We start from the raw sequence: 24,911 nt of genomic DNA on the forward strand, positions 1-24,911 counted from the left end.
GAAGATATTTTATCAAACTAGTAGCAGTTTCCACGAGAAAATGAATGATTCAATATGAGTACGAGAAATTGAAAAAGACACGTTGATCTGGTGGGAGAGAGCGTAGAGTACAGACAAAGAAAAAGAAGAGAGAGAGAATCTAGAAGGAAAAAAAAAAGTAATAATTCTACTAGTAGTACACCAATTTAAAGCAAACAAAAGCATTGATTGATGGACGCACAAAACAAACTGCACCAGACAGGTGGGGTCCACACTGCCCTTTCCTTTCATTTCATTTCTCTCTTCTCCTCCTCCTTCATCTTCACTATTCTCACCTAACAACCATTTATTACTCTCTTCAAATTCAGACACCCTTTGTCATTTCTTGTTTAAATTCTTCCAAAAATCTGATTTTTTTGTAGCCCAGTTGGTTTGATTTTGGTGGGTCGATCGATGTCTACGGTTTCTAAAGATGATAACTTGGCTCTTTCTTCTGAGGATTCTTCTAGTCCGGATGAGTCTGAGCTTGAATTGGGTCTTGGCTTGAGTCTTTCTCATCCTGGTGCAAAGTCACACCAGTATCATCAGCAGCAGAATGGTAACTATGCTAGGATTTTTACTGCTAAGGATTTTTCTTCTTCTTCACCTTCCTCTGCTGGAACTAAGAGACCTGCTGATTCTCTTGATGCTACCAACCGTCCCAGGTTTATTACCATCTTAATTTTCATATATGTTACATAATCATTTGGTTTTAGTTTTGTTGTTGTTGCTAATTCATGAAATTGTGGATCACATGGTGTTACTTTTTAGGAATTTCAATTCAATAGGCTAGAATAGGTTGTGTTGTTTACAGACTTAACGAGTTAAGGGGTTAAGAAAACCTAATTGATTTTATTTGATCGGTTTTAAGAACTGGTTTTGTTTCTGTATTGATGCAATCTTAAAGAGAGTTTAGTTTATTGTAACTGTGAAGAGGAATGGTAGTAGTATTTTCAGAAGCTATGTAGCTTTGCCGCAGTTTAAAAGGAAAAACAAATAGAGGTTTAATTTAACCACAATTTAAGCGTGACAAAGAGTGACAATATTAATGAGGCTCTATTTAACCATAGTATAACTATAACAAATTTTGGGGACCCTGTGTTGTAGACTTGTAGTCTGCCTTGCACGTACTTAAAGATTGATTCTAGATGATCTAGACATATTTGGTTGCATACATGTGTGATTAATTCACACCATTAATTCTCAAGGTTAGAATATTGATATCCGAAGAGCAATTATGGTGTAATTTTTCATGAATTTAACTGAACTTACATGGTAGTTGATTCTTGATTGATTGATTGATTATTGATCCAGTTTCTTTGATTAATATACAATCTGAAGATTTTGCAAACGCATAATTAAGATTTTGTTTACAAATAGATTCAGCTACTGATGGTTTTGACATTTGTTTTGTGATTGAATTTACTAAGCAGTCAAGTAGTTGGATGGCCTCCCCTTCGAACATACCGAGTGAATAGCTTTAACGCCAACGTGAAATCAACTGAAGCATTCAACTCTGTGGCTGAGAAGAGCAAAAACAACAATACTGTGGCAAGGAAGAGTACTGACAACGGAAAGGAGGATAGTAACGTTAATGTCAAAGATAAAAGAAACCTCAAGAGTTCCCCGTTTGTCAAAGTAAACATGGATGGAATACCAATTGGAAGAAAGGTTGATTTGAGCGCTCACAGCTCCTACGAAACATTGGTAGAGACATTGGAGGACATGTTTGATGAATCATCCACAGGCGTCACTTGCAAAGGTATTATTGTCTGTATATCATATTTCTATTTGGAACAAACATTTTTTATTTTCGTCTTTGATATGTTCTATTACTTTTTCCCCTAACGGTATTGCCATCATGGTCAATAGGATCAAATGGTGAGGATCAGAACATGACTATCAGAGGAGAAAAGCTTTCGATACTGTTGGATGGTTCTTCCAAGTTTGTACTCACTTATGAAGACAAGGAAGGAGATTGGATGCTTGTTGGAGATGTTCCTTGGAGGTAAGTAGACTACTAGTATTCTATTATTTTTGTGATTTAAGACCGAATGTATATTCTGTTTTCTCTGCTTATTAATCTTTCTCATTCAAATCACGCTCAGAATGTTCGTTAGTTCCGTGAAGAGGCTAAGAATCATGAGGACATCCGAGGCTAATGGACTTGGTAAGAAAATTCATTCTTTTACCTAACACAGCTTAACTCACTCTAATACATTTTTATTTTCGCTAATTCGATTTCTTCTTTTGCAGCACCAAGATTGGAAGAAAAGAGCAGCAGACCGAAAAGCAAGCCGAAATAGATATTGTTTTCATGGTTAAGGATAAGAACTCACTTATCCACCTTATATGTAACACAGATAGAAGGAGGAGGAAAAACAAAAACAAAAAGCAAAAAAAGTAATGAAGTACAGCAAGTAAATGGATTTTGAGATTCAAATGATAAATCTCGCGTGTTTTTTTTTTTGGTTTCGGCTTTCTGGATTCAGTTTTTGTTTGTTTAACTTGACATATCTGTCACTGCCTCTATAAAATCATCACTTGGATGATGCAGGCATCATAAATTTTAATGTAATACTACTAATCATACAAATCAGAGTGTTTCTGAATGTTGTGTAAATGTTTTTCTTCAATCTTGTGGTTCAGAACTTAAAGTACACAATCTTATGGCAAAAAAATTGCATAAAAATTTGTTGAATTGTGATTTTTTGGCTTAAATATATGCCGCCGCATCGAATTCATGAAACACTCAAACAATGGTTTGCAAAAACTAATCCATCATGATATACATATTTTGAGAGCAAGTGTAAGCCACTAAATTGATTACAAAATTACAGGAAATTAACAAAATTACAGATCTAATAACAAAGGAGGATTTCGGTTGCTTACTGTCTTGGAAAAACTCGAATTTCGGTTCCTACAGAAGGTCATTAACTGGTGAAGTTCTAATTACTGGCATCTCTCTGTTAGCAGTTAATGTATCATTGTTCTTACCACTTTTTCTCCTTGGTTTTGCCTCTCCTAGCATCATTATAACATCTCTCATGGAGGGTCTGTCCTTAGGTAGCTTAGCAGTGCAGAGAAGTGCTATTCTGAGAACTAAAAGCATCTCTTCTTGAACATGTTTACAGTTTCCTACACTTGGGTCTAATGCTTCTTCTGGTGAATTTTTGTCTATCTTTGTTCTAATCCACCCTACAATGTCGATAGATTCTCCGAAATCCGGATCTATCGGCCGCTTTCCTGTTATCAGCTCCAACAGAACTATTCCAAAGCTGTAAATGTCAATCTTTTCATCTACCTTCAAGGAGTATCCATATTCTGCCAAATTGTAAAGCATTGAAATGGTTAAATCTTGTAAATAGAACAGTGAAGAAACATTTACCCGACGAAAATGAAGATATGCGAAACTAGTCAATAGCTTGTAAAGCATATGTATGAAGTAGTAACTTACCAGGAGCAATGTATCCATAGGATCCAGCAATCATGGAGACTGTTTCATTCTTCCGAATCATCATCTTGGCTAATCCGAAATCTGCTATCCTCGCCTCAAGATTTGCGTCGAGCAGTATGTTATTCGACTTGATGTCTCGATGAATAACAGGTGGATGACAGTCATGATGAAGATAAGCGAGTCCTTGTGCGATTCCCAGTGCTATGTTATACCGGGAAACCCAGTCAACAAGCAATCTTGCAGCTTGTTTACCATGCAAGGCATCTCCAAGGTTTCCATTCACCATAAATTCATAAACTATCATCAAATCTGTGTCATTATAAAGAAAACCTAGTAGTCTAACAATATTTCTATGCCTTAGCCTCCCTAGAAGATTCACCTCTCCAACAAGATCGTCGCTACTACTTCCTACCTCGATATCTGATTCTGATCTCCACAGTTTTTTGACAGCCACAGCTGTACTTGATTGTGGTATCTCGGCCTTATAAACAACGCCGGTTCCTCCCATGCCTATCACGTTTGATTCTTTGATGCAGGATAGGATATCGGTACTCGTAAAATCAAGTCTCTGAAATGCCATCAATCTCCATGGCCACCCTTTGCCACCTCTATAAAATCTTCCATGGAAGCACAATCCTTCGGTGTACCACTTCGTGTATATAGATCTTGCTACCAAAGCAGCAACTCCAATGGCTAAGATTGAAGATATTCCAACTATCCATCCTACAATAACGCGCTTTGCGTGCGAGCTTCCGTGCCTTAATGAGTATGCCGAGGTTTTTCCACATGGAGGGAAGAAACCACCACATAGGCCAGCATTTCCCACAAGATCATTTGGATTAATTGCTTTTAGCATGCCGTTTTCCGGGACAGGACCTTGTAGCTTGTTGTATGAGACATTGAATGTTTCCAGAGCTGGAGATATGCCAAAGCTACCAGGTATTTGACCAGTTAGAGAGTTGTTAGCAAGATCAAGAATAGACAATGTAGGCATGCTTGCTACTGCTTCTGGGATGCCACCGGTCAATCGGTTATTCTGTAGGCTCAATTTCACCAATTTCTGACATGAAGCAATGCTTTCTGGAATGGTCCCAGAAAAAAAGTTTGATGAGAGATCAAGGACTCCGAGTGAAGGACAGTCCTGGAATTGATCTGGAATCTCACCTTCCAGGTTGTTTTCGGAGACCATGAACGTTTGCAGATTTGGAATGGAAATAACAGTCGAAGGAATGGAAGAGCTGAGGTTGTTTCTGGAGAAATCAATGAAAGAAAGAGATGTCGAAGAAGCAATGTCGTTCGGAATTCCACCGGTGAGACTATTGTTAGCCAATTCTAGTCTCTGAAGCTTCCCAAGCTTACCAAAACCAACAGGGATTGTACCAGAAAGAAAGTTGTTTTGAATCCGAACGCGAACGAGCGAGGGACATTTTGATAGGCTTGTTGGAATTGGACCCTTGAAGGCATTGTTGAAAAGTATAAGCTTGGTGAGATTTCCCTTAGTGCAAAGGGTTTCTGGAATTTCGCCAGAAAGTGAATTGGACGAAACGTCCAACCACTGCAATGGCGAATTCTTGCCGAGGTCACTAGGCAATGGCCCCGAGAAGGAGTTGTTCCATAGCTCAAGCACCTCTAGTTGAGGCAAATCTCCAAGGCCAGCAGGTACAGGACCAGATAGCTTGTTCCTCATGACATTCAGAAGCTGCAAGTTCTTCAGCCGACTAATCTCGTCCGGAATGTTTCCAGATAACATGTTATCTGAGAGATCCAACAGCATCAATGAAGTCATGTTTCCAATAGTTGGTGGAATTTTTCCTTCAAAACTGTTCTTGTATAAGAAAACTGTGTTCAATAACTTGAGCTTTCCCAACTCAGCAGGAATTTCACCACTAAAATTGCCTTCTGCTAAATCAAGATACTTCAGCTTGGTTAAATTTCCAAACTCTTTTGGAATACCGCCTTCAAATTCGTTATAACCAATGATCATAGACTCCAGCGACGAAAGCTTTCCAATCTCAACCGGGATTTTCCCGGTGAGATTATTTCCTGATAGACCAAGGAACTTCAACTTACTCAAGTTACATAAGGACTTAGGAATAGAACCTTCAAAGAAACTTCCCCTTAGATCAAGTATCTCCAAGGAAGAGACATTCCCAAGGTCCTCAGGAAGAAAACCTGAGAAATTGTTGCTCGATGCATTCAGCGTGACAAGTCCCAACGCCTTTCCAAGGCCTAACGGAAAGTCCCCGGTGAAGAAATTCTGGCTTACGTCGAGACTCTTGAGTGAAGTAAGATTGGTTATGTGTTTAGACAGTAATGACTCAAATCCATTGCAGCACAAGTTTAAAAAAGTTAGACTTTTCAAACTTTGTATCTCATTGGAAACACTTCCACTAAGATTCATGTGTGAGAGATTAAGCTTCTCTACAGCTCCGGCCGAGTTGCATTCGACACCTGTCCAGTTACAATGAGCTTGAGCTGCACCTGTAACCTTCCAGTCATGAAAACTATTCAATGGATCAATGAGACCTGCTTTGACAGAAAGTAATGCAGATGCTTCATTGTTTTCTGCAGCAGAAAAGCTAGAATGGAAACAGAAAATGCAACAGATGAATAATAAGAAGAAAAACTGATTTTTCAACTGCATCTTGTTGTTATTGTTGTTCTGATTGATCAGTGTTTTAGTTTTCCATCATTTGAATTCTCTAATGAAGACATTGGTGTTGTAGAAAGTTGACATGACACTGACAGAGAGTGATCTATCTCCTGTTTGTGATAAGGAATTGGGAAGTGTGGAAGTACAAAGGAGGTTTTATGGATATTAATAAGGTTGGGTTAGTTATAAAGCATTGATTAGTTTTGGTGATTTGTTTAAGGTTTGTCAGGTTTTATGGATTGGTATTTGTTAGCAGATAATAATGTTGATAATTGACAGGGAAGGTTTGGAATTATTAGAAGTTTCTCCGACATAAAACATGGGAGAGAATGTGACCCTTCATGACATTTAGTTCTTGCTTCTTCTTTTGTGTGTTATCCTTGTCAACTTGAATAAGGAATAGAGATGTACTTTTTTATCTTTTATTAAAACCAAATGCTTTCTCTCATATTTGTTTACTATGGATCCTTTTTTACAGCACTAGCAAAGTCTTAAGAATGTGTAGAGAGAGCTATTTTAGGACTAGACATCTGGAACGTTGATATAAATGATGGATGATTCAATAGCGGAAATCTGATAACAGGTTTAATAAACTAAGGAATTATAAAACAAAAGAAAATGGGTGCAAAGTGGTGAAGTTAATCAATGATGGCATGATGAGACTATATGATCCCACCAACTGCCACTTCTTTCATATCAAAATTGATTACTTTTTGTTTTTACATCTTTTCTCTCTTACAATATTCACATGCAAGCATGTGGAGTGTTGGATTTAGGTAAAGTGATAGATAACACATTACTACTACCGTTTCAATTGCCCTATAACACATATGCCACATATTCATCTATCCATAGTACTAACTAAACCATATGGAAGACATGTGAAATAGCAGCTTCCCAGTGAAGTGCATTAATATAATATATTTCAAAAATAATGAAATGGCCATCATGAAACTCAATTATTTGATGGCTGTTATATTCTTCCTTATAGTTATACTTTTTTTTTTTTTGGTTCATTATGGGAATCCAAAGGGGTGATATATTGGGAAAAAATAATATGAAAATTTTGCTTATGTGGATTCACATGGGTTACATGCCAAGCAGAACTGAAACCAGCCTTTCAGTATTGTTTAAAAAATAAAAAGAAATGTAAATCTCATATTATTATAATTATAATTATTGTTACATACAGCAAAGAGATGCTAAAACGGGATCAAGGTGTTCCTAATTGCACATGTACATGACATGTATAGAATGTAGTGTTTAATGTAGATTTTTCAATAATTCTTTTCCTCTTTTCCCCTCTCATGTCACTCCCCTTTATCAAAACCTTGTTGTTTGATCAGTTTGGGTTTACAAAGATTCATATAAAAGCAATTGAGATAGGTTATCAAGTCACCATACTTTAAAATGAGAGAAATGTGTATTTTTTTGGGTAGGATTTGCTACAAACATGTCACCCTTAAATGATTTATTCTTGAAGAGTTGTGTATCTGTCTGGTTTCTTGAGTTGGGTCCTGAAGCAAGCAAGAGTGAACCGGATCCAATGGAGTCCGCCACAGTCAAACGATCTACTCAAAAGAATGTGACCGAACTAAAATAGTTAATAGGCTATAATGGGTATATCGACTCAAATCTGGTATAAGACAGTATCATATTGAGATATGATTGGGGGCACATTTATAGTTGATAAGAGGATATCATAATTAAGGATTCAAGACAATCAATTCTGATTCCCAAGCATCATTAAGAGGTCATACCAATTAATCTATCACATTAAACAGACTCTGATGGATTTTTATCTGAGGTGAGTCAGAACTACTGTATAAAGAGAAGAGCGCTTGAGAAACCTTCATTCACAATTCATTAGTTTATTTGATTGTGGTTTATTGATCCTCACTGGTAGATTTATTTATCTTTACGAGTATATTTGGAACGCGCTTTGGCCCTTTGTAAAACTGAACTAGGTCAACATGTCACCTCCAATGACAGTCCGGACCTATCTCATGATAACAAATGCCACCACCAATAGCAGCAACAACAACAACAACAACAATGACCAATGCTAACTACTATCGCTGACTTACATCGCCATAACGAAGCCTTACAGGATAGCGTTCATGATTTGCAACAGCAACACCACACAAAGTCGGAGGTGATCGAGGACTAGGGGTCTACAGATCCTTAGCCACTCGCAACAGAAACTTGGGAAGCTTAGATTCTCAAAAATTTTAAACCACCATTGATAATGTCGTTTGATGGCAAGAGTGATCCCTAGAAGCATGTTATTGCCATCACCACCCAAATGAATATCACTGGAGTAGATGACTCATTGAATTGCAAGTTAATGGTTAAAATATTCAAGGAGGCCGTCGTGATATGGTACATGAGACTGCCACGTTTCACAGTGACAACCTACCATGATCAGGCAAGAAAGATGGTTCATCACTTTTTGGCCAGCAAACACCAAAAGGTTTCCACTGTGAGCCTATTCAATGTTTGACAAGGCTACTCCGAATCTTTGCGTGAATATTTGGCCAGATTTAATGAAGAGACCATAAAGGTAATCAACCCAAATCATGAGATGTTTGTTGGAGCTTTCTAGAATGACTTAAAGGCTAGACACTTCAAATACTTAGTCCAGAAGTCATACAAATTGATGGAGGAAGTTGTGGCAAGATCATAATGTTATACCAAGAGAGAGGAACACAATGCTGAAAAAAGAACCTATGATGTAGAGAGAGAGAGAGAGTGGGAGACATAGGTGGAGTAAAATCTAATGTACAGGGCCAGTATAGGAATCAAAATATCATACCAATTCAAGAAAATGTTGCATTCAAGTCCGCCATAAGACCTTTGGAGCATTTCACTCTGTTGAACACTAGAAGAGAACAAATCCTCCAAGATGTATACCACACTAAGGTCATTCCCGAGCCTCTCACCCTCATGGGAGATGTAATATGGAACTAGTTAGGAACATAGTACAAGTATCATAGGGTACGTGGCCACCATACAGACGATTTCCACCACCTGAAGCAGGAAGTAGAAATGTTAATCCAAAAGGATTTCCTGCAGAGATACATGCGAGAAAACTCCTTGAACCCGACCAAAAAGTTGTCGTCTAGGAGGACAGATCAACAGAAGAAATCTTCATCTAGAAGAATTCAAAGTAGGGGAAGAAGGCAGTAACCTTCCCCTACCACTCACACTTTGAATGTGATTGAGCAAGGTTTCGCAAGGGGTGGGGCGACTAGATCATCAAGAAAGAAATATACACGTCAGGTAATGCACATTGCTAGTATCCCTCCAACTAAAAGAACTAACTCCTCACCAAAAATCAGTTTTTTTTGGCAAAGACACAAATGAGGTTTTACCAAAACAGTCTTGGGAGACCCTGGGAGCTCAGTTGAGTTCCTTTACTTGGATGCATTCGAAGGTTTAAAAATAGATCCTGAATAGTTGCTCCTTTTTAGGGGTTATCTAGTTGGCTTTTCGAGAGAGTAAGTGCAAGTCTCAGGATATGTCTCGATGTTAAGAACCTTTAGAGGAGGAAAAATTCCAAGGTCATAGTAGTCAGATAATTGATGGTGAATGCATCATTCCTCATATAATGCCATCTTCAAAGAGCCCGCACTTAACGCCTTAAGGGTTGTCTCTTCTAACTTATTCTTGACAATGAAGTATCCCCTAAACATTAGGTGGGTCGGCATGATTAAAGGAGACCGAGAAGTTGCGAAGAAGTGTTATTGGGATAGCTTAAGTTTCTAGAGAATAGGGTAGGATACATATTCACACATCGCCCACAAGGTCAACTACATTGGTTTAGACCCCAAGGCCGATTCCCTAAAAGATCGGATTTAAAGATTTAAAGACTATACAAATAGGTTCTCAAAACCATCAAACCACTTAGATCAAAACATCATTAGCCAAAGAGGTAGAGTTCAACACTATCTAGTTGTTCTAAAAGAACATAAATCAATTTGCGCCTAGAATAGATCCCAACACAGTGTGCCAATATCTTGATATTAAATTCGTTTTTAAATCCATTACCTAGAGGAAATGCAAAGAAGGTGAAGCCAAGATATTTGGTATCTACTAAGAGGTAAACAAGTTGAAAGATGTTGGATTTCTAAAGGAGATTAAATACCTGGCATGGTTGGATATCATAATGACAATGAAGAAGATATCAAATAGGGAGCATATATGTATGTACTTTATTGACCTCAATCAAGCGTGTCCCAAGGATCCCTATTTGTCGCAGAGTATTTATAGTTTGATTAACGAGGCCTCAAGTTTCTGTATCTTGAGTTTCATATATCTACTTTGGATATAACCTAATAAGGATGAACTTAATTGATGCTCAAAAAATTGTATTCATGATCAATCACAACAACTATTATTACAATGTCTATCCATTTAATTTGAAGAAGTCGAGGTGACCTATTAAAGTTTGATGAACATTGTTTTCTCAGAACACACAAGTCAGAACTTAGAAGTTATATTAATGACACTATAGTCAAGACCCCCAACCAAGGGAATCATATTGATGATCTAAGAGAGACTCTAGAATTTGTGAGAAGGTATAATATGCTCTCAAACCCTAACAAATTATCATTTAGGGTACAAGTCTAAAAGTTCATGTGATTCATGTTAACCAAGAGAGGAATCAAGGCAAATTTAGACAAATGTCAAACGGTCAATAACATGAGAAGTTTGACCTCTATAAAAGAGGTTCAATAGTTCTCTAATAGGATAACATTATTATCTTATTTCCTGTCATGCTCGAGTGACAAATCTATTTACTTCTTTGCGGCACTAAGGAAAACATATAAGTTTCAATAGACATCAGAATGTGATAAGGTATTTCAAGATATGAAGAATATTTTAGTAGCCCCGCCGATGCTTACCCACCCTAAACAGGGGAACCCTCACTACTATGAAAAACACCTTTTACCTCAGCTAGAAATGAGGTTTAACCTCAGCTTCTTAAGCGAGGTAATGAAAGACATTATAAAAAGTGCACAATTTTCCCCTTTGTTGTTATAACACTGAGGGAAAAGTCATAATGGTCATGGGTTTGATCCCTATTGACAACATTTTATTTATAGCACCCCTTTTCCCCTCAATTATACTTATCACCGAGGTAATGGACTTAGTCTAACTACCTCATTTTAGTAACATAAAAGAGTGGAAAAGTCTTGTCATTAAATTTTGTCTTCTATATTTTCATTTTAACCTGTATTATTTTAAATAGAACATAAATTGCCCATTTCTGAAACAGAAACATTCGTATGTACCAACAAAATTTATTGTTTACCCCAATTGCAAAGTCAAAACGACACACACTTTCTCTTTTTACAACAAAACTAAAATTAATTATTAACAAACAAAAGCAAAAACCAAAATGAAAATTCTTGAACGGCTATCGAAAAATTTTCTTCTGTGAATTTTGTAACCAAGCATTAAGCACCTATAATTTGAACCACATTTGAAATCAATTATGATAATCAACAACAACATTAAATATTCAAACCATTGATCTCAACAGATACAACAATATTAAACCTTCAAACCATTGATCTCAACAACAACTTTTTACTAGCAAAAACAAAAACAAGATTAACTTTGTTTACAACAACATCAACAACAATCAAACTTCTATCCCAATAACGACAACATTCAAACTCCAATATCAACAACATGAATTAACAACAACTACTACTACCATAAATAATTTTTAAGCATATATGGATGCCACAAATAATAACACTTAAGAGGTAATAATTTTCGGCCTTTTATTTCTAAAACCATGCACCATATGATATCCTTCGACATCAAAAATAAATATTAGTAAAAAATATACAAATTTAAAATGAATAAATATATATTACTAAGTCATATAAAATATTTACTTACTAGTTTTTCCATATCACTTCTTGATGAACATAACGAATAGCATTCACATCATCTAAATCATTTTCTTTAGATGAGAGTACACATGTGTTGCAATTAAAAGGGTCTCAAAATTTAAATATTAATTTTTATCCCTATCAAGAATAAGTTTTCCTTTTAGAACAATTGACAATCTATTGTTAGAAAGGTCAATAACATAAAAACTTGATTTATTTAGGATGCCATGATTTAGGGGTGATCGTATCCGAACCAATCCAAAAGCAAAACCGCAAATCGAACCAATCCAAACCGAAACCGCAAAAAGCCGCATTTGGTTTGGATGATTTTGGATGATTTTTGGACTAAACCGCGCGGTTCGGTTTGGTTTGCGGTTTTTATTTCACAAAACCGAACCAAACCGAATTGAACCGCATATTTAACTTAAGTTTTGAATTTTAATAATTAACTTATTATCTTTCCAAATCCAATTGCACACAACCACACCTCACGTTTTGAATTTTAATAATTAATTTATTAACTTAAGTTTTGGCATAATCGACTTAGTTTTTGTATTTTATTGAGCTACATATATATATGTAATTCTCTACTATCTAATATATATATTTCATTTATAATGTATTTTTAGTTCTCTACTGTTCTTGTAATATAAATTGTTCTTGTAATATAATTTCTTTTGTATGGTATAATATCATATATTATATTGACATTGAATTACTTTCTTTTTTCTTTTTATTTTAGTACATTTTTATTTTATAGTGTAAACCGCGGTCCACCGAACCGATCTAACCGCATTAGTTTGGTTTGGTTTGGTTTGGATGACATTTTAAAAATCAACCGAACCAAACCGAACCGCATGTATTTTTATCTCGCGGTTAGGATGACTTTTATGCTCAAAACCGAATCAAACCGCACCGCGAACACCCCTACCATGATTAATAGTTCGTTCATATAAGTTGTCTTTCAAATATCAATCCCCTGTTCAGGCATGTTTTGGAGTAATTTTGCAAGGGCTACTTTTACCGGGGTCAATAACCCCCGCAAAATGGTTGAAAACGGAAAAAAAAGAAACGGAAAGCTTGCTCAGGTAGGTGAGAGATCTATTAAGGTCTGTCACGGTAGCCTGAGCCATTTCAGAAAGAAGAAGGTTTTAGAAAGAACTAGTAACAAACCCGTGCGTTCGCACGGGTTCTGATACGGGACGCGCAGTTGTTTCAGATGTATATTTTTTAATAGAAAAAATGTATATGAAAAGTAATTAACAATTTCATTTTACCGTTAACATTCAATATTTTAATAAATATCTTCATGTTCCCGTTAATATTCAATATTGTGATCAATAACTTCAGATTCCCGTTAATATTCAATATTGTGATCAGTAACTTCATGTTCCCGTTAATATTCAATATTTGAATCAGTAACTTCATGTTCCCATTAATATTCAATATTGTGTGATTAGTAACTTCATGTTCCCGTTAATATTCAATATTTAATCAGTAACTTAAGATTCTCGTTAATATTCAATATTGTGATCAGTAACTTCATGTTACCGTTAATATTCACTATTTTGATCAATAACTTCATGTTCCCTTTAATATTCAATATTTTAATCAGTAACTTCAGGTTCCCTTTAATATTCAATATTGTGATCAGTAACTTCATGTTCCCGTTAATATTCAATACAAATAATCAGTAACTTCATCTTCCCGTTAATATGCAATATTGTGATCAGTAACTTCATGTTCCCGTTAATATTCACTATTTTGATCAGTAACTTCATGTTCCCATTAATATTCAATATTTTAATCAGTAACTTCAAGTTTCCGTTAAAATTCAATATTGTGATTGGTAACTTCATGTTCCCGTTAATATTCGATACAAATAATTAGTAACTTTAGGTTTCCCGTATATCATTTTTGGATAAAAAATATTTGATCATAAATACCATTTCTCGTATATAAAAATATTTAGATCAATAATAGACTTTTTCCCATATACGAACTTCATTTTTGTTTAGGTATCATTTACAAAAATATTTGGATCAATAGTAAATTTCGTATATAAAAATATTTAGATCAATAGTAGATTTTTTCTCGTATACCATTTTTGAATAAAAATATTTGGATCATAAATACTATTTTTCGTAAATAATAGATTTTTTTCCGTATACAAATATCATTTTTGTTTAGGTATCATTTACAAAAATATTTGGATCATTATTAAATTTTTGTATATAAAAATATTTAGCCATTTTTGAATAAAAAATATTTAGATTATAAAAAATATTTTTCGTATGTAAAAATATTAAGATCAATAATAGATATTTTTTCCTGTATACGAACTTCATTTTTGTTTAGGTATCATTTACAAAAATATTTGGATCAATAGTAAATTTCGTATATAAAAATATTTAGATCTATAATAGATTTTTTCCCGTATACCATTTTTGAATAAAAAATATTAGGATCATTAATACCATTTTTCGTAAATAATAAATTTTTTCATATACAAATATTATTTTTGGTTATGTATGATTTACAAAAATATTTGGATCAATATTAAATGTTCGTATATAAAAATATTTAGATCAATAATAGATTTTTTGAATACATTTTTCCCGTATACTATTTTTGAATAAAAAATATTTCAATCATAAATATCCTTTTCCGTATATAAAAATATATATATTAATAATAGTTTTTTTTGTGTGTGGAAGAAAGAAGTGAGAAAGTGATGAAAGAGAAAAAAAATAGAGAATGAAGAGAGATTTGGTAAGTTTGATAAAATATGAGGGTTGTATTATTTTAGTAATAAAATTAAAAACTTTATTGTACAAAGACCAAAGAACCACAATTTTAATGTGGTGGCAAAAAATCAAATAAGGGTATTAGAGACTTTTCCACAACCATTAATTTTCTTATATTATAGATAGAAGATAGATTATAGATGTATTTTGATATTTTTAAACTATTTTGGAGATATAGAGTCAAAAGGGTGTATGAAAATCAATTTTACCAATAAAGTTATACAGGCCTATTGGGCTGAAAGTGTATTGTTGTTGTTTATAATCATTGGATAAAAAAACTTGTCATACCACGTGTATCATTTGCGGATTGCAAATGCCATGTCAGCAACACCAACTGTTTGTCACAAATCTGATGGTTTCTAATCCTTTGCATATTGTAAAAAAGCAAAGAATTATCATCACATATGAATGGTTGTGTTTGTGACACACAAGACACTTTGTGGACCACAATTTTACTTCCTCTATCTTGTGATTTTATGACAACTAGAGAGGCAAGGTTCTGAGAATCGCTTCTCTCTTTTCCTAGCAATGGCAGCTATGCATTCTCTTGCATTATCCTCTCCACTCTACAACTCAGTTCAGAAACCACGCTCATACTCAGGTACAATCACTCTCTTTTCAACTAGCTTAGGGATTTTTACTTGCATGGTTGTTGTGATGGTTAGTTTATTTAGAGTTTTACACCTGAAATTACATAGTTTTAGTCTAGGTTAATGTAGCCTGATTTACTCCAGAAAACATACAATTTTTGACAGAATTTTACTTTATATTATGTTTGTTGTGGAGAATATGTACATGAAGTTATCTTAGAAATGTCATTAGTCTGAAAATGTGTTTTCTTAGAAGATTTTTGGATATAGCAAATAAAAAGTGATGCAGTTTTATGATGAACATTATAGACTCTTTGTTTATGCAGTTTCTTCTTCAATTGTCAATGGAAGCTTGAACTTTAACTCCTCATTCAATGGTCAACATTTACAAGTGCCAAGTTTGAGGTTACCAATGATAACTCAAAAAACTCCCAAGCACATGCCGGTTATCATGATGGCGGGGAAACCGAAAATACAGTTCATTCAAGGAACTGATGAACTGACAATACCAGATGTGAAGTTGACAAAATCAAAGGATGGAACAAATGGCATGGCTATCTTCAGGTTTGATCAACCCTCAGTGTTTGATTCTTCAGGAGAAGTAGGTGACATTACTGGTTTTTACATGATTGATGAGGAAGGAGTCCTTCAATCAGTTGATGTAAATGCTAAATTTGTCAATGGAAAGCCTTCAGGAATTGAAGCCAAGTATATAATGCGGACTCCACGCGACTGGGATAGGTTCATGAGATTCATGGAGCGATACTCAAATGCGAATGATTTGCAGTTCATAAAATACTGAGTTAATGTGCTAACTTTTTTCCTTCTATTCTTTTGTCCTCTGTCAAGAAGTTTGTTTTCTGTAATTTGGTTACCAGCATGTAACTGATTTTCTATACATCTCAAAGCTTATTGTTCTAAGCCTTTCTTTTATTATGTTTAAAAAAAAGGTAAGAAATTTTGTTAGAAAATACTATTGTAATACCAGCATGCACCTGCATTAAGGACAAAAGTATCATTTGCCAGAGTCATGTCTACCAGAATTATTGCTTTAAAATTTGTCTGTAACTTAACTTCTGGTATCAACCACCATGTGTTGATTCATTTCGAAGTTACGAATCGCAATATCAATATGGAGGAGCATGTATTTCATGCATAATTGCACATCAAAGAAAATGAACCTTACATACATTGGAAGAGAATTTTACTGCAATTTCTTTCCTACCATACAGAAAATGAATGTGCCATTATCAAAAGATAGTAATCTATCCAGACTTCAATAATTAAATTTGTTCAAGTTTACAATCAACTATGATAATAATTTGTTTATTTTTCCTATATGAATCAAATGGACAAAAATATTACATAAGAAATTATAAACCTCCTAAAAATCATTCTAGGAACCACTGAAAATAATACATGAAGCAGAAATCAAAATAACCTATAAAAAACATGTGAAGTAAAAGAAAAAGTCCTCACACTGGGCTTTTCAACAAGGACCCCTGTTCAATATGCTTGGACACATGTTCAGCAGTAAGTTCACAGCAAGATCCAAGCAATAATTTGTCGTTCTTCCCCAATTCCGGGAAAGGGTGTCTCAATCTGCATTAGACTTCACAGCAGCCAGTGTATATTATCATTTCCATTTCTTTTGCTCATTCTTCCAAGAGTTTTTTGCAGCTGCGGCAGACGAATCAGTGGAATCTCCACTACCGTCCTTTGGTTTTGAGAAGAAAGGATCCCATTCATGAGGTCCTACTTCATGCTTTCCCTCATCCAACAAAGCATATTTCCAACTGTTCTCCTCAATGAAGTTTTTATCAATATTATCGTTAATAATATCCTTCCTCAAATGTGTAACTTTGTTAATTACCGCTTGTACAGAAACATCAAACGCGTCTTTAAGAGATTCTAACTTGGAGCGAGGGTCAGCATATACTAGGCTTGGAATGAGATTAATGACCTCTTCTCTCATGAGTTTCTCTTGTTCAGGAGGTATCTGGCGAAGTATTTGCTCTATACTCATATTCTTCTTACGAATGTCATCCTCGGGAATGAAGACGGAATACTTGGTATAATTCTTAGGAAGATGCCAAGTATATTGTGTGTATGCTGAACCTGGATGGAAGAAGACGGGTATACAACCAGCCAACATTGAATCAAACGCAGATCTTCTTGTGTATGAATCACCTTGTGGTTGCAAGCAGTATTGCGAGCTTTGAAACATCTGCATAATGCTGCTAGGAGAATGACATTTGCTTTCACCAAAGTCACATTCCAACAGCTTACCAACCGGCGAACTTCTGCATTGCTCAATTAGTTGACCTCTGATCGATTTGACGTTACCAGGACGCGGAGCTCCCGCAAACGAGAAAAGCCACTTCCTCTCTAATCCCCTCATTCTCTTCTGCCAATTGAACACATCCGCATCTTTCGCAGGGTGAAAATATGTTGGATACGGAATCCCAAAATCATTCGCATTCCATGGGCTGGACTCCACCACAAGCATTGACATATTCTTCGCCGCCGGTAAAAACAAAAGCTTATTCCCCCAATCAGTCTCCTCCTCAGACAATCTTCGAAAATCCCACGTTATCCTCCCCGCAACAAGAAAATGATCCTGCCCATTCATTATACTCCACTCCGGCCTCTTCATAAGCCAATCAACCAGATCAAGCGAAGCCGCATCCCTCCTCGAAATATTATACCCCCAAAGATACCTCGCAATGTCAAACCCAGCATAAAACGGTACAAAAATCGCAGCAGCAATCGACGAATCCTTAGTCAAACACTCATACTGTTTCATCCTATTACTAAATATAACATCCACCGCAAACTGATTCGTCGCATACCAACCCGTATCCGAAAACACCCCTTCCACATTCTCAAGCGGCGGCCCAAGACCCGCATTGGTCGTAAACTTACACATATTAGTCCAAAGACTCAAACTTTTGCACTCCTTCAACATATCCTCATTAAACCTTGAAGGAAGATCATGCACATAAATGTACCTTCCCCCACAAGGATCACTCTTATTCTCACCAGTCCTCAATGCTTTACTAAAAGGAAAACTCTTAGGGGGAGGAGGGTAACTCTTTATCTCAACCGGGCTCGGGTTCGATTTCTCAACCGGGTTCGGTAAACCAATCTTTCTAGGAGGGGGTTTCACTTCAGGGACATCAGATACATGGATTGAGGTAGATTCATGTATAACAACAGGTGTATGGGTTGAGGTAGATTCATGAATAACAGGTGATGATTTGGATGTATGATCATCAACAAATTGAGTAATAGTACTAGTAGTATCAATTTTACTATTATCACCTCTAAGGAAGACAAAATGAAAGTACAATAGAAAAAACCATAGGAATGCAGAAACTAATGCTAAACAGCAAACCCGGGAATTTTGATTCTTTGATCCACCCTTTTCCATTTGAGGAACAACACCGGTGACAGAGCGGCGTCTCTGCATTCCAAATTGAATTTCCAAATGTGAACTCAATCAGCGAATTTCGGAAACCATTTTGTTATTCAGAGACAAAAAGATAAATCTTGGCAGGAACAAAAAACCTAAACCCAAATCTTAAAAAAAAAACAAGAAAAAAACATAAACCTTTGTGAAGTTTGTTGGCCGAGGAATGGAAATGAATTGGGGAATGATGATGATGATTGAAAAATTGTGTATTAATGATGAAAGGAAAAGAATGAATCCAGAGAGAGAGAGAGAGAGAGAGAGAGAGAGAGAGAGAGAGAGAGGGGAATCGAGGAGTTGAAGGAGGGAATTTTGCAGAGAGAGAATAGAGGAAGGTTGAAAAATCAATGGGAGAGAGGAGGGCGGTGTAGGTTAGCAACGTGCGCCGGGATTGTCGCTTAAGTTAACGTGTCGGTGTCGAGTTGGAATTTGACGCGTGGTTTGTTGGGATATGGGGGTGTGATGTGAAGTGTTTCCTCTCCTCTTACAATGCATCAAATTGTGTTCTATGCTCCAAAACGTCAGATTCTTACTCGGTTATAGAATCATGTTAATTTGGTTATGTTTTCGTAAAAATAGCAAATATTTCCTCTCTCCTAATAACTACTATAAGTTGTTTTGTATGTGAAAGAAATAGTATTATGTATGATTTTATGATAATATCTTTAATTAATTTTATAAAGAAAGATAATTAAAATATACTCCAAGATAATTATACTAAAAATATAATTATGTATGATTTTATGTATGATTTTATAATAATATACTAGAAATAGTATTATGTATGATTTTATAATAATTAAAATATACTAGAAATAGTATTATGTATGATTTTATAATAATCTCTTTAATATCTTTATAGTTAATTATTGATCTAAATGAAATACTAAAAATATAAAATGCAATATTAAAAGAAAAATATTGAATATAATATTAGAGATGAAAAGAAGCTCCAAGATTACATCAAAAAGATCTAAAGAAATCAATCAATTCTTTTGATTTTCTCTGCTTCCTCCAGGTGTTTCGCATTCCCTGTTTTTCTTCATTAGCTCTTTCAGCTATTGTGAGAGTCAGATTCTCCAAAACTACCCTTGTGGTGTAGTGTTGAGTTTTTATCTCTGTTTGCTCTTTTTTCGTTTTTCCCTCGTTCGTTTTCTTCTTTTTATTTTTCCTTTCTATCTCGAAATTTGGGGTTGAGTTTTCATATCAGATTAGTGTTATCAGCGTTAAGTTTGTCTGTCAGGAACGTGTCTGCGATCTCGGGTTCCTTCTAAAGTTTGGCATTTCCTTCTGCTTTTTGTTCTTTCGTCATGGAGATCCAAATTTCTGTAGAAAAGGCAAAAGCGCTAGATCCAGCTTGGATATACATAACCATACAATTCAAATTTCGATCAAAAATCAAGTGGAAGAAAGTAGTATCAACCATAATCTTAATCAAGTTACATGAAATCCTACTCAGTCTATCAGCTACAAGAAGAATCATGCTACCGAATCCACCGAAGAGGAAGAAGCAAACTTTTGCGTATGGGATGAAGATGACGTTAAAAAAGTATTCAAAGAATCTCAGTTGGCTATTCTTGAAAAATTTGTATCAGAGAAACTTATGCACAAGAATTCTCTATCTGTATTCCTAGCTAGTATATGGTGTGAACAAAAATGGGATTCAAATTATTGAGTTAGAATCAAGTTTCTACCAAATTTTAATGGAAAATAATCTAGATATTAAAAGGATCTTTCGGGAAAACCCTTGGACTTTTAGAAATGCTTCGTGATGTGACCGGTAGTGCACGAATGTATCAAAGTAATATAAAAGATTGTTGAACCACAAAGACCGATGTCAACCTACTGTAATTTATCGTTGCTTTGTAAAGCTAAGACTAATGAATAATTGATAAAAGGGGAAACTAAGACTAAAAATAAGACTAAAATAGAATTAAGGAAATCTATAAAAAGGAGAGGCCGAATTGTGTATTCTGCGTACCTCAGGAACTCTGTAACTGATTGGCTTATATTGATGTTAAAAACATATTTAGTAGAAAATATCAATTTAAAGACTAAATCTCGCACTCCCGTGGTATTGAATAAAGCCACGATCCTTAACCATGAGATTTTGCTCTCGCTCACCCATTTAAATTAAAGAACATGTTTTGAAAGTTGAACAAATCCTAATCGATACCTAAGGCGCGCTCTCCCTCCTTTGGATTGATGTCCCATTATTACTATCCAATTTGATCATCACCCTCTCGAAATGTTGGTTCGAACCTTAGTTAATTTTTCACTCTGATGACAAAATCATGTTAACCAACATCTCACTCTCGTGACAAAGCTATTTAAATTAAGTTTGAAAACAATGACCAAAATCGAATTTTCAAATAAAGATAAAGCCAACATTATTACTGAGTTCCTTCAGAAACGACAGTCCTCACATACCACACTCTAAATTATTTAGCTAAATATACTACTCGGTAAAAACACATTAAACATAACGATTGCGATGAAAAACAACATGTTAACTAAAATAATAATAACAATAATTATAAAGCAATAAATATGAACCTGGAAATACAAAAGTAAAGAAAATGGAATGTTTTCACTAATGATGGCAAGATTAATGATCCAAGAGTACACAAAGTGTAGGCCTAATACTAATGGTGTGGTAGTTCCTCGATGTGAGAAACTATCACTTTTACAAAGTTAATTTATGCCTAAAACTATGAACAGCACTTCTGCGCACAAACTTGGATGCCTTGAAAGTGTGACTCCAAGGTTTATTTATAGGAGAGATTTCGTTTTATAACTTTCATAGATAATGTGTGAGTAGTGGAGAAAGTGGGAGAAACCTCCAAAGTAGTGTTGTTAGTGGGAGGTTACTTTTCTGAACTGCGCACAAATGGCGACCGCCACCCAACCATGGTGAATGCCATGGTCTTAAAATGTGAAGAATGTGACTTTTTAGTCCATGGCGAACGCCATGAACCAGAAACTTGGTTTTTGTTGCATTTTTCTTCCTTTCTTATTCCTTTTCCGGTTTCTTTGCATAGTTGCTCCATAATTAATTTATACCTAAAATGCAAACAAAAGAAGACATAAAAACGATAGAACATAACAAAAGGACATCAAATAACATACGAAATGGGTCTAAAAACATGATACGTTTTCACGCTATCAAACTCCCCCACACTTAAATCATTGCTTGTCCTCAAGCAATCAACCAACACGGTAAAAGAAATAATTAAGCGCGAAGTGAAACAAGGGTACGACATGACTCCTAATCATACGTGGCTGCTAGGTTAATGCTAGATCAACAAGTACTAAATATCAACACCAAGGATACCGTAACGACATAATATTTAAAAACTCCCTCTTTATGAAATACAATTCTAATCATGCCATTATAAATCAACCTATATCTCTTGCTTTCTTTCACTCTTTTTCATTCAAACACAATCACATTAAGCTCGTTATCCGTACACCCACATAGTAAAGAAACCTATTAGTGATTATGATTTTATTAGCACGGGGTTCTGGTAGCTAAAGCAGTGCACCCCTTTCTCTTCCAATCGTAATTGCGGGGAATCGGACCGTAATTCTCCCTATCGAATCTAATACCAGAGACCTATAGACCAACTAACAATGGGTGGTATGATTATGTTTTTGTAGGTTCAACAACCGTTGGGCTAAATGACCGGGTGAGGTTCATCTAACTTAGAAGGTATATTCATTATTTTTTTTCAATTAAGACAGACATTTATCAAATTAATTAGTGATCATTCGCTTATTTTCATTAGCTTTCTTACGTAGTTTGTGCTTAAGATGGTGTTGAATGCTAATATAAACTACTTAAGAGCTACTTTGCAGACTTGAACTTAAGGTCTCGGCATAATGGATACCCAAATTGATATCGCATAATGAGGGGTTTTAGGATGTCATGACGGTTTCGATGTTATTGAGACTTTCCCAAGTCTCTCTAACACAGCTTAGAGTGTGACAACTTATATACTTTCAGAGTGTGGGCATTGCATCAAAAAGAAAATTTTAAAATTTTAGGGGAAATTCAATAACAACTGAAAAACAGGCATACACACTCGACAACACATGCAATGACTCGACCAAATACTGAAAACAAATAAAATCCCAAAAACATGAAATAAACTGGAAAACAATAAATCAAACTATGAAGCGATAAATAGAAAACTGTAAAGTCCCCCCCCCTCCACACTTAAAGTAAACATTTTCCTCAATATTTTGATAAAAGGTGGAAAAGGAAAGATAGAACATGTGTGAATGATACTGCGTGCCAAATCATCTTTGATCCTACTCTTGTTGTTCATGTTTTCGTTGGCCAATTCTGCTTCGGCAGTGGTCGTTATGAGATTCCTTCATTTATTGAAACTGAGCTTTTCTGAAGTAGCTTATCATGTTGTCTATTTTTGGAGGAAGTACCTGCAAAATTATTACAAAAATAGGGTGCAATGTGCGCAGGTGGAACCTGACCATGCGAAGAACGAAGAGGAGGTGAGTTACGAACGAGGGAGCCATGCTCTCTCCTATCATAATCATCATCGGTGTCACCATCAGCAGCGACATTCATAGGAATGTCAATGGGCACCTGGCTAATTTCCAAGATTGGCATCTAGAGATTTTTCGCCTAGAAGTAGATGGGACGTGACAAATGATCAATCTTTTTATTTTCTGCAAATTCACACAGTAAAAGGAAAACATTAAATTAAAATCTCATGGGTTTCCTCCCACGTAGCGCTTTGTTTAACGTTGATAGCTCGACGGCTTAAGAGTGTAAGCACTCGTGGTGGTTCTCTCGAGAATGATTCTTCAATCAAAATTTTAATAATCTTTGGTTTCCATGGCCACTTATCAAGCCATCTCACATATCCCTCGCCTTTTCTTTTCTTTCTTATGTGGGATGGTTCATTCTTTTGAACTTTTGGTGGTGGTTCTAGATCTATCAAGAGTATCAACTTTTCAAGTTTGGGCTTAGTTATTTCATCCACCACCTCAAAGGATAACCTTCCCCTCTTAATGCTAATAATTTACCTAATTTCATGATCCTCTAATTTTCTCTTTTTATGCAGGACCTCAGACACGGATGTATTGGTGTGGATATTTTCCAATACCTCCACATATTTTTTTGAGTGGGAGTCTACATTAGCTTTCATAAATATTTGCGGGAAAGAAATCGGTGGGTTATAGGGAGAAGGAACAACATATGGCGCTTTCTTCTCTACCTCTTCGATAATCTCCCTTTCGGGTGGTATTGATGGATTTTTCTCAATCTCTACTCTTTTCTCACTAGAATTCTCTCCGTCCTCATTATCTCTCTCCTCAGGATTTTCGATCTATTATTCACTATTGGTTGTTACAACATCTGCATGTCTCTCAGGGAAATGTTCTAGAGGTGTATGTGCAAGCAAGGAGATTCGAGTCTCCAATGTCTCGTTGTGAGTCACGCGGGACTCGACCATAGTGTTCACCTGCCTAAGGGTTTCATTTCTATGGAGACTTTGATTTATAAACTCTTCATTTTTGAGAGTTTGTATCACCACAAATCTCTCCATCATAGATTCTAATCTAGAGTTAGTTTGTGTCTCAATGAAATTATCCATTATTATTTCGAGGTCGGATTTATGGGAATCTTTCGACTCCTTAAAATATTGGGTTTGGTAGTTGCAGAGGTAATTTGGATAAGAATGAATTAGTGACGCATTGAAATTCTCCATTAGTATTTCGATATCAGATTTATGAGATTCTTGCAATTCCTCAAAATACTGGGAGTGAGACATAGTAATTGAGGTAAGAGTTCCTTAGTCTATACGGTGCAATAATGGAATAACAATATTGATCGTCGGTCCCCGGCAATGGTGCCAAAAACTTGATGTGTCTGCAAGTGCACAAATGTATCGAAGTAATATAAAAGATTGTCAAACCACATAGACTAATGTCAACCTACTGTAATCTATCGTCGCTTTGTAAAGTTAAGGCTAATGAAT

At 35.5% G+C, this 24,911-nt stretch overlaps 4 protein-coding genes across 6 annotated transcripts; 2 read left to right on the plus strand and 2 right to left on the minus strand.

The window, feature by feature from the left end:
• Positions 1–216: 216 nt before the first annotated feature.
• LOC131644496 (auxin-responsive protein IAA12) lies at positions 217–2,654 on the plus strand. Of its 2 annotated transcripts, none has more exons than XM_058915011.1 (5): positions 217–683; positions 1,449–1,780; positions 1,891–2,026; positions 2,127–2,188; positions 2,275–2,654. In XM_058915011.1, the coding sequence occupies exons 1-5, from the start codon at positions 433–435 to the stop codon at positions 2,322–2,324; spliced, it is 831 nt and encodes a 276-aa protein (XP_058770994.1). In that variant the 5' UTR covers positions 217–432; the 3' UTR covers positions 2,325–2,654. The 2 variants fall into 2 exon arrangements, with proteins under 2 accessions (XP_058770994.1, XP_058770995.1); XM_058915012.1 differs by having other exon boundaries at positions 220–683; positions 1,452–1,780.
• Positions 2,291–6,487, minus strand: LOC131644495 (MDIS1-interacting receptor like kinase 1-like). Its single transcript, XM_058915010.1, has 2 exons — positions 3,476–6,487; positions 2,291–3,342 (listed from the first exon to the last, which is right to left on the minus strand). The coding sequence occupies exons 1-2, from the start codon at positions 6,117–6,119 to the stop codon at positions 2,939–2,941; spliced, it is 3,048 nt and encodes a 1,015-aa protein (XP_058770993.1). The 5' UTR covers positions 6,120–6,487; the 3' UTR covers positions 2,291–2,938.
• An 8,777-nt stretch (positions 6,488–15,264) lies between these two features.
• LOC131644498 (photosystem II reaction center PSB28 protein, chloroplastic) lies at positions 15,265–16,459 on the plus strand. Its single transcript, XM_058915015.1, has 2 exons — positions 15,265–15,445; positions 15,761–16,459. Exons 1-2 carry the CDS (start codon positions 15,373–15,375, stop codon positions 16,234–16,236), a joined length of 549 nt encoding a protein of 182 aa, XP_058770998.1. The 5' UTR covers positions 15,265–15,372; the 3' UTR covers positions 16,237–16,459.
• Positions 16,460–16,647: 188 nt separating this feature from the next.
• On the minus strand, positions 16,648–19,411 carry LOC131644497 (xyloglucan galactosyltransferase MUR3-like). Of its 2 annotated transcripts, XM_058915014.1 has the most exons (2): positions 19,048–19,411; positions 16,648–18,900 (listed from the first exon to the last, which is right to left on the minus strand). In XM_058915014.1, the coding sequence occupies exon 2, from the start codon at positions 18,865–18,867 to the stop codon at positions 17,071–17,073; it is 1,797 nt and encodes a 598-aa protein (XP_058770997.1). In that variant the 5' UTR covers positions 18,868–18,900; positions 19,048–19,411; the 3' UTR covers positions 16,648–17,070. The 2 variants fall into 2 exon arrangements, with proteins under 2 accessions (XP_058770997.1, XP_058770996.1); XM_058915013.1 differs by lacking the exon at positions 19,048–19,411 and having other exon boundaries at positions 16,649–19,041.
• Between the last annotated feature and the right edge of the window lie 5,500 nt (positions 19,412–24,911).

Source organism: Vicia villosa, linkage group LG1, assembly GCF_029867415.1.
Source record: "Vicia villosa cultivar HV-30 ecotype Madison, WI linkage group LG1, Vvil1.0, whole genome shotgun sequence".
Taxonomy (NCBI): domain Eukaryota; kingdom Viridiplantae; phylum Streptophyta; class Magnoliopsida; order Fabales; family Fabaceae; genus Vicia; species Vicia villosa.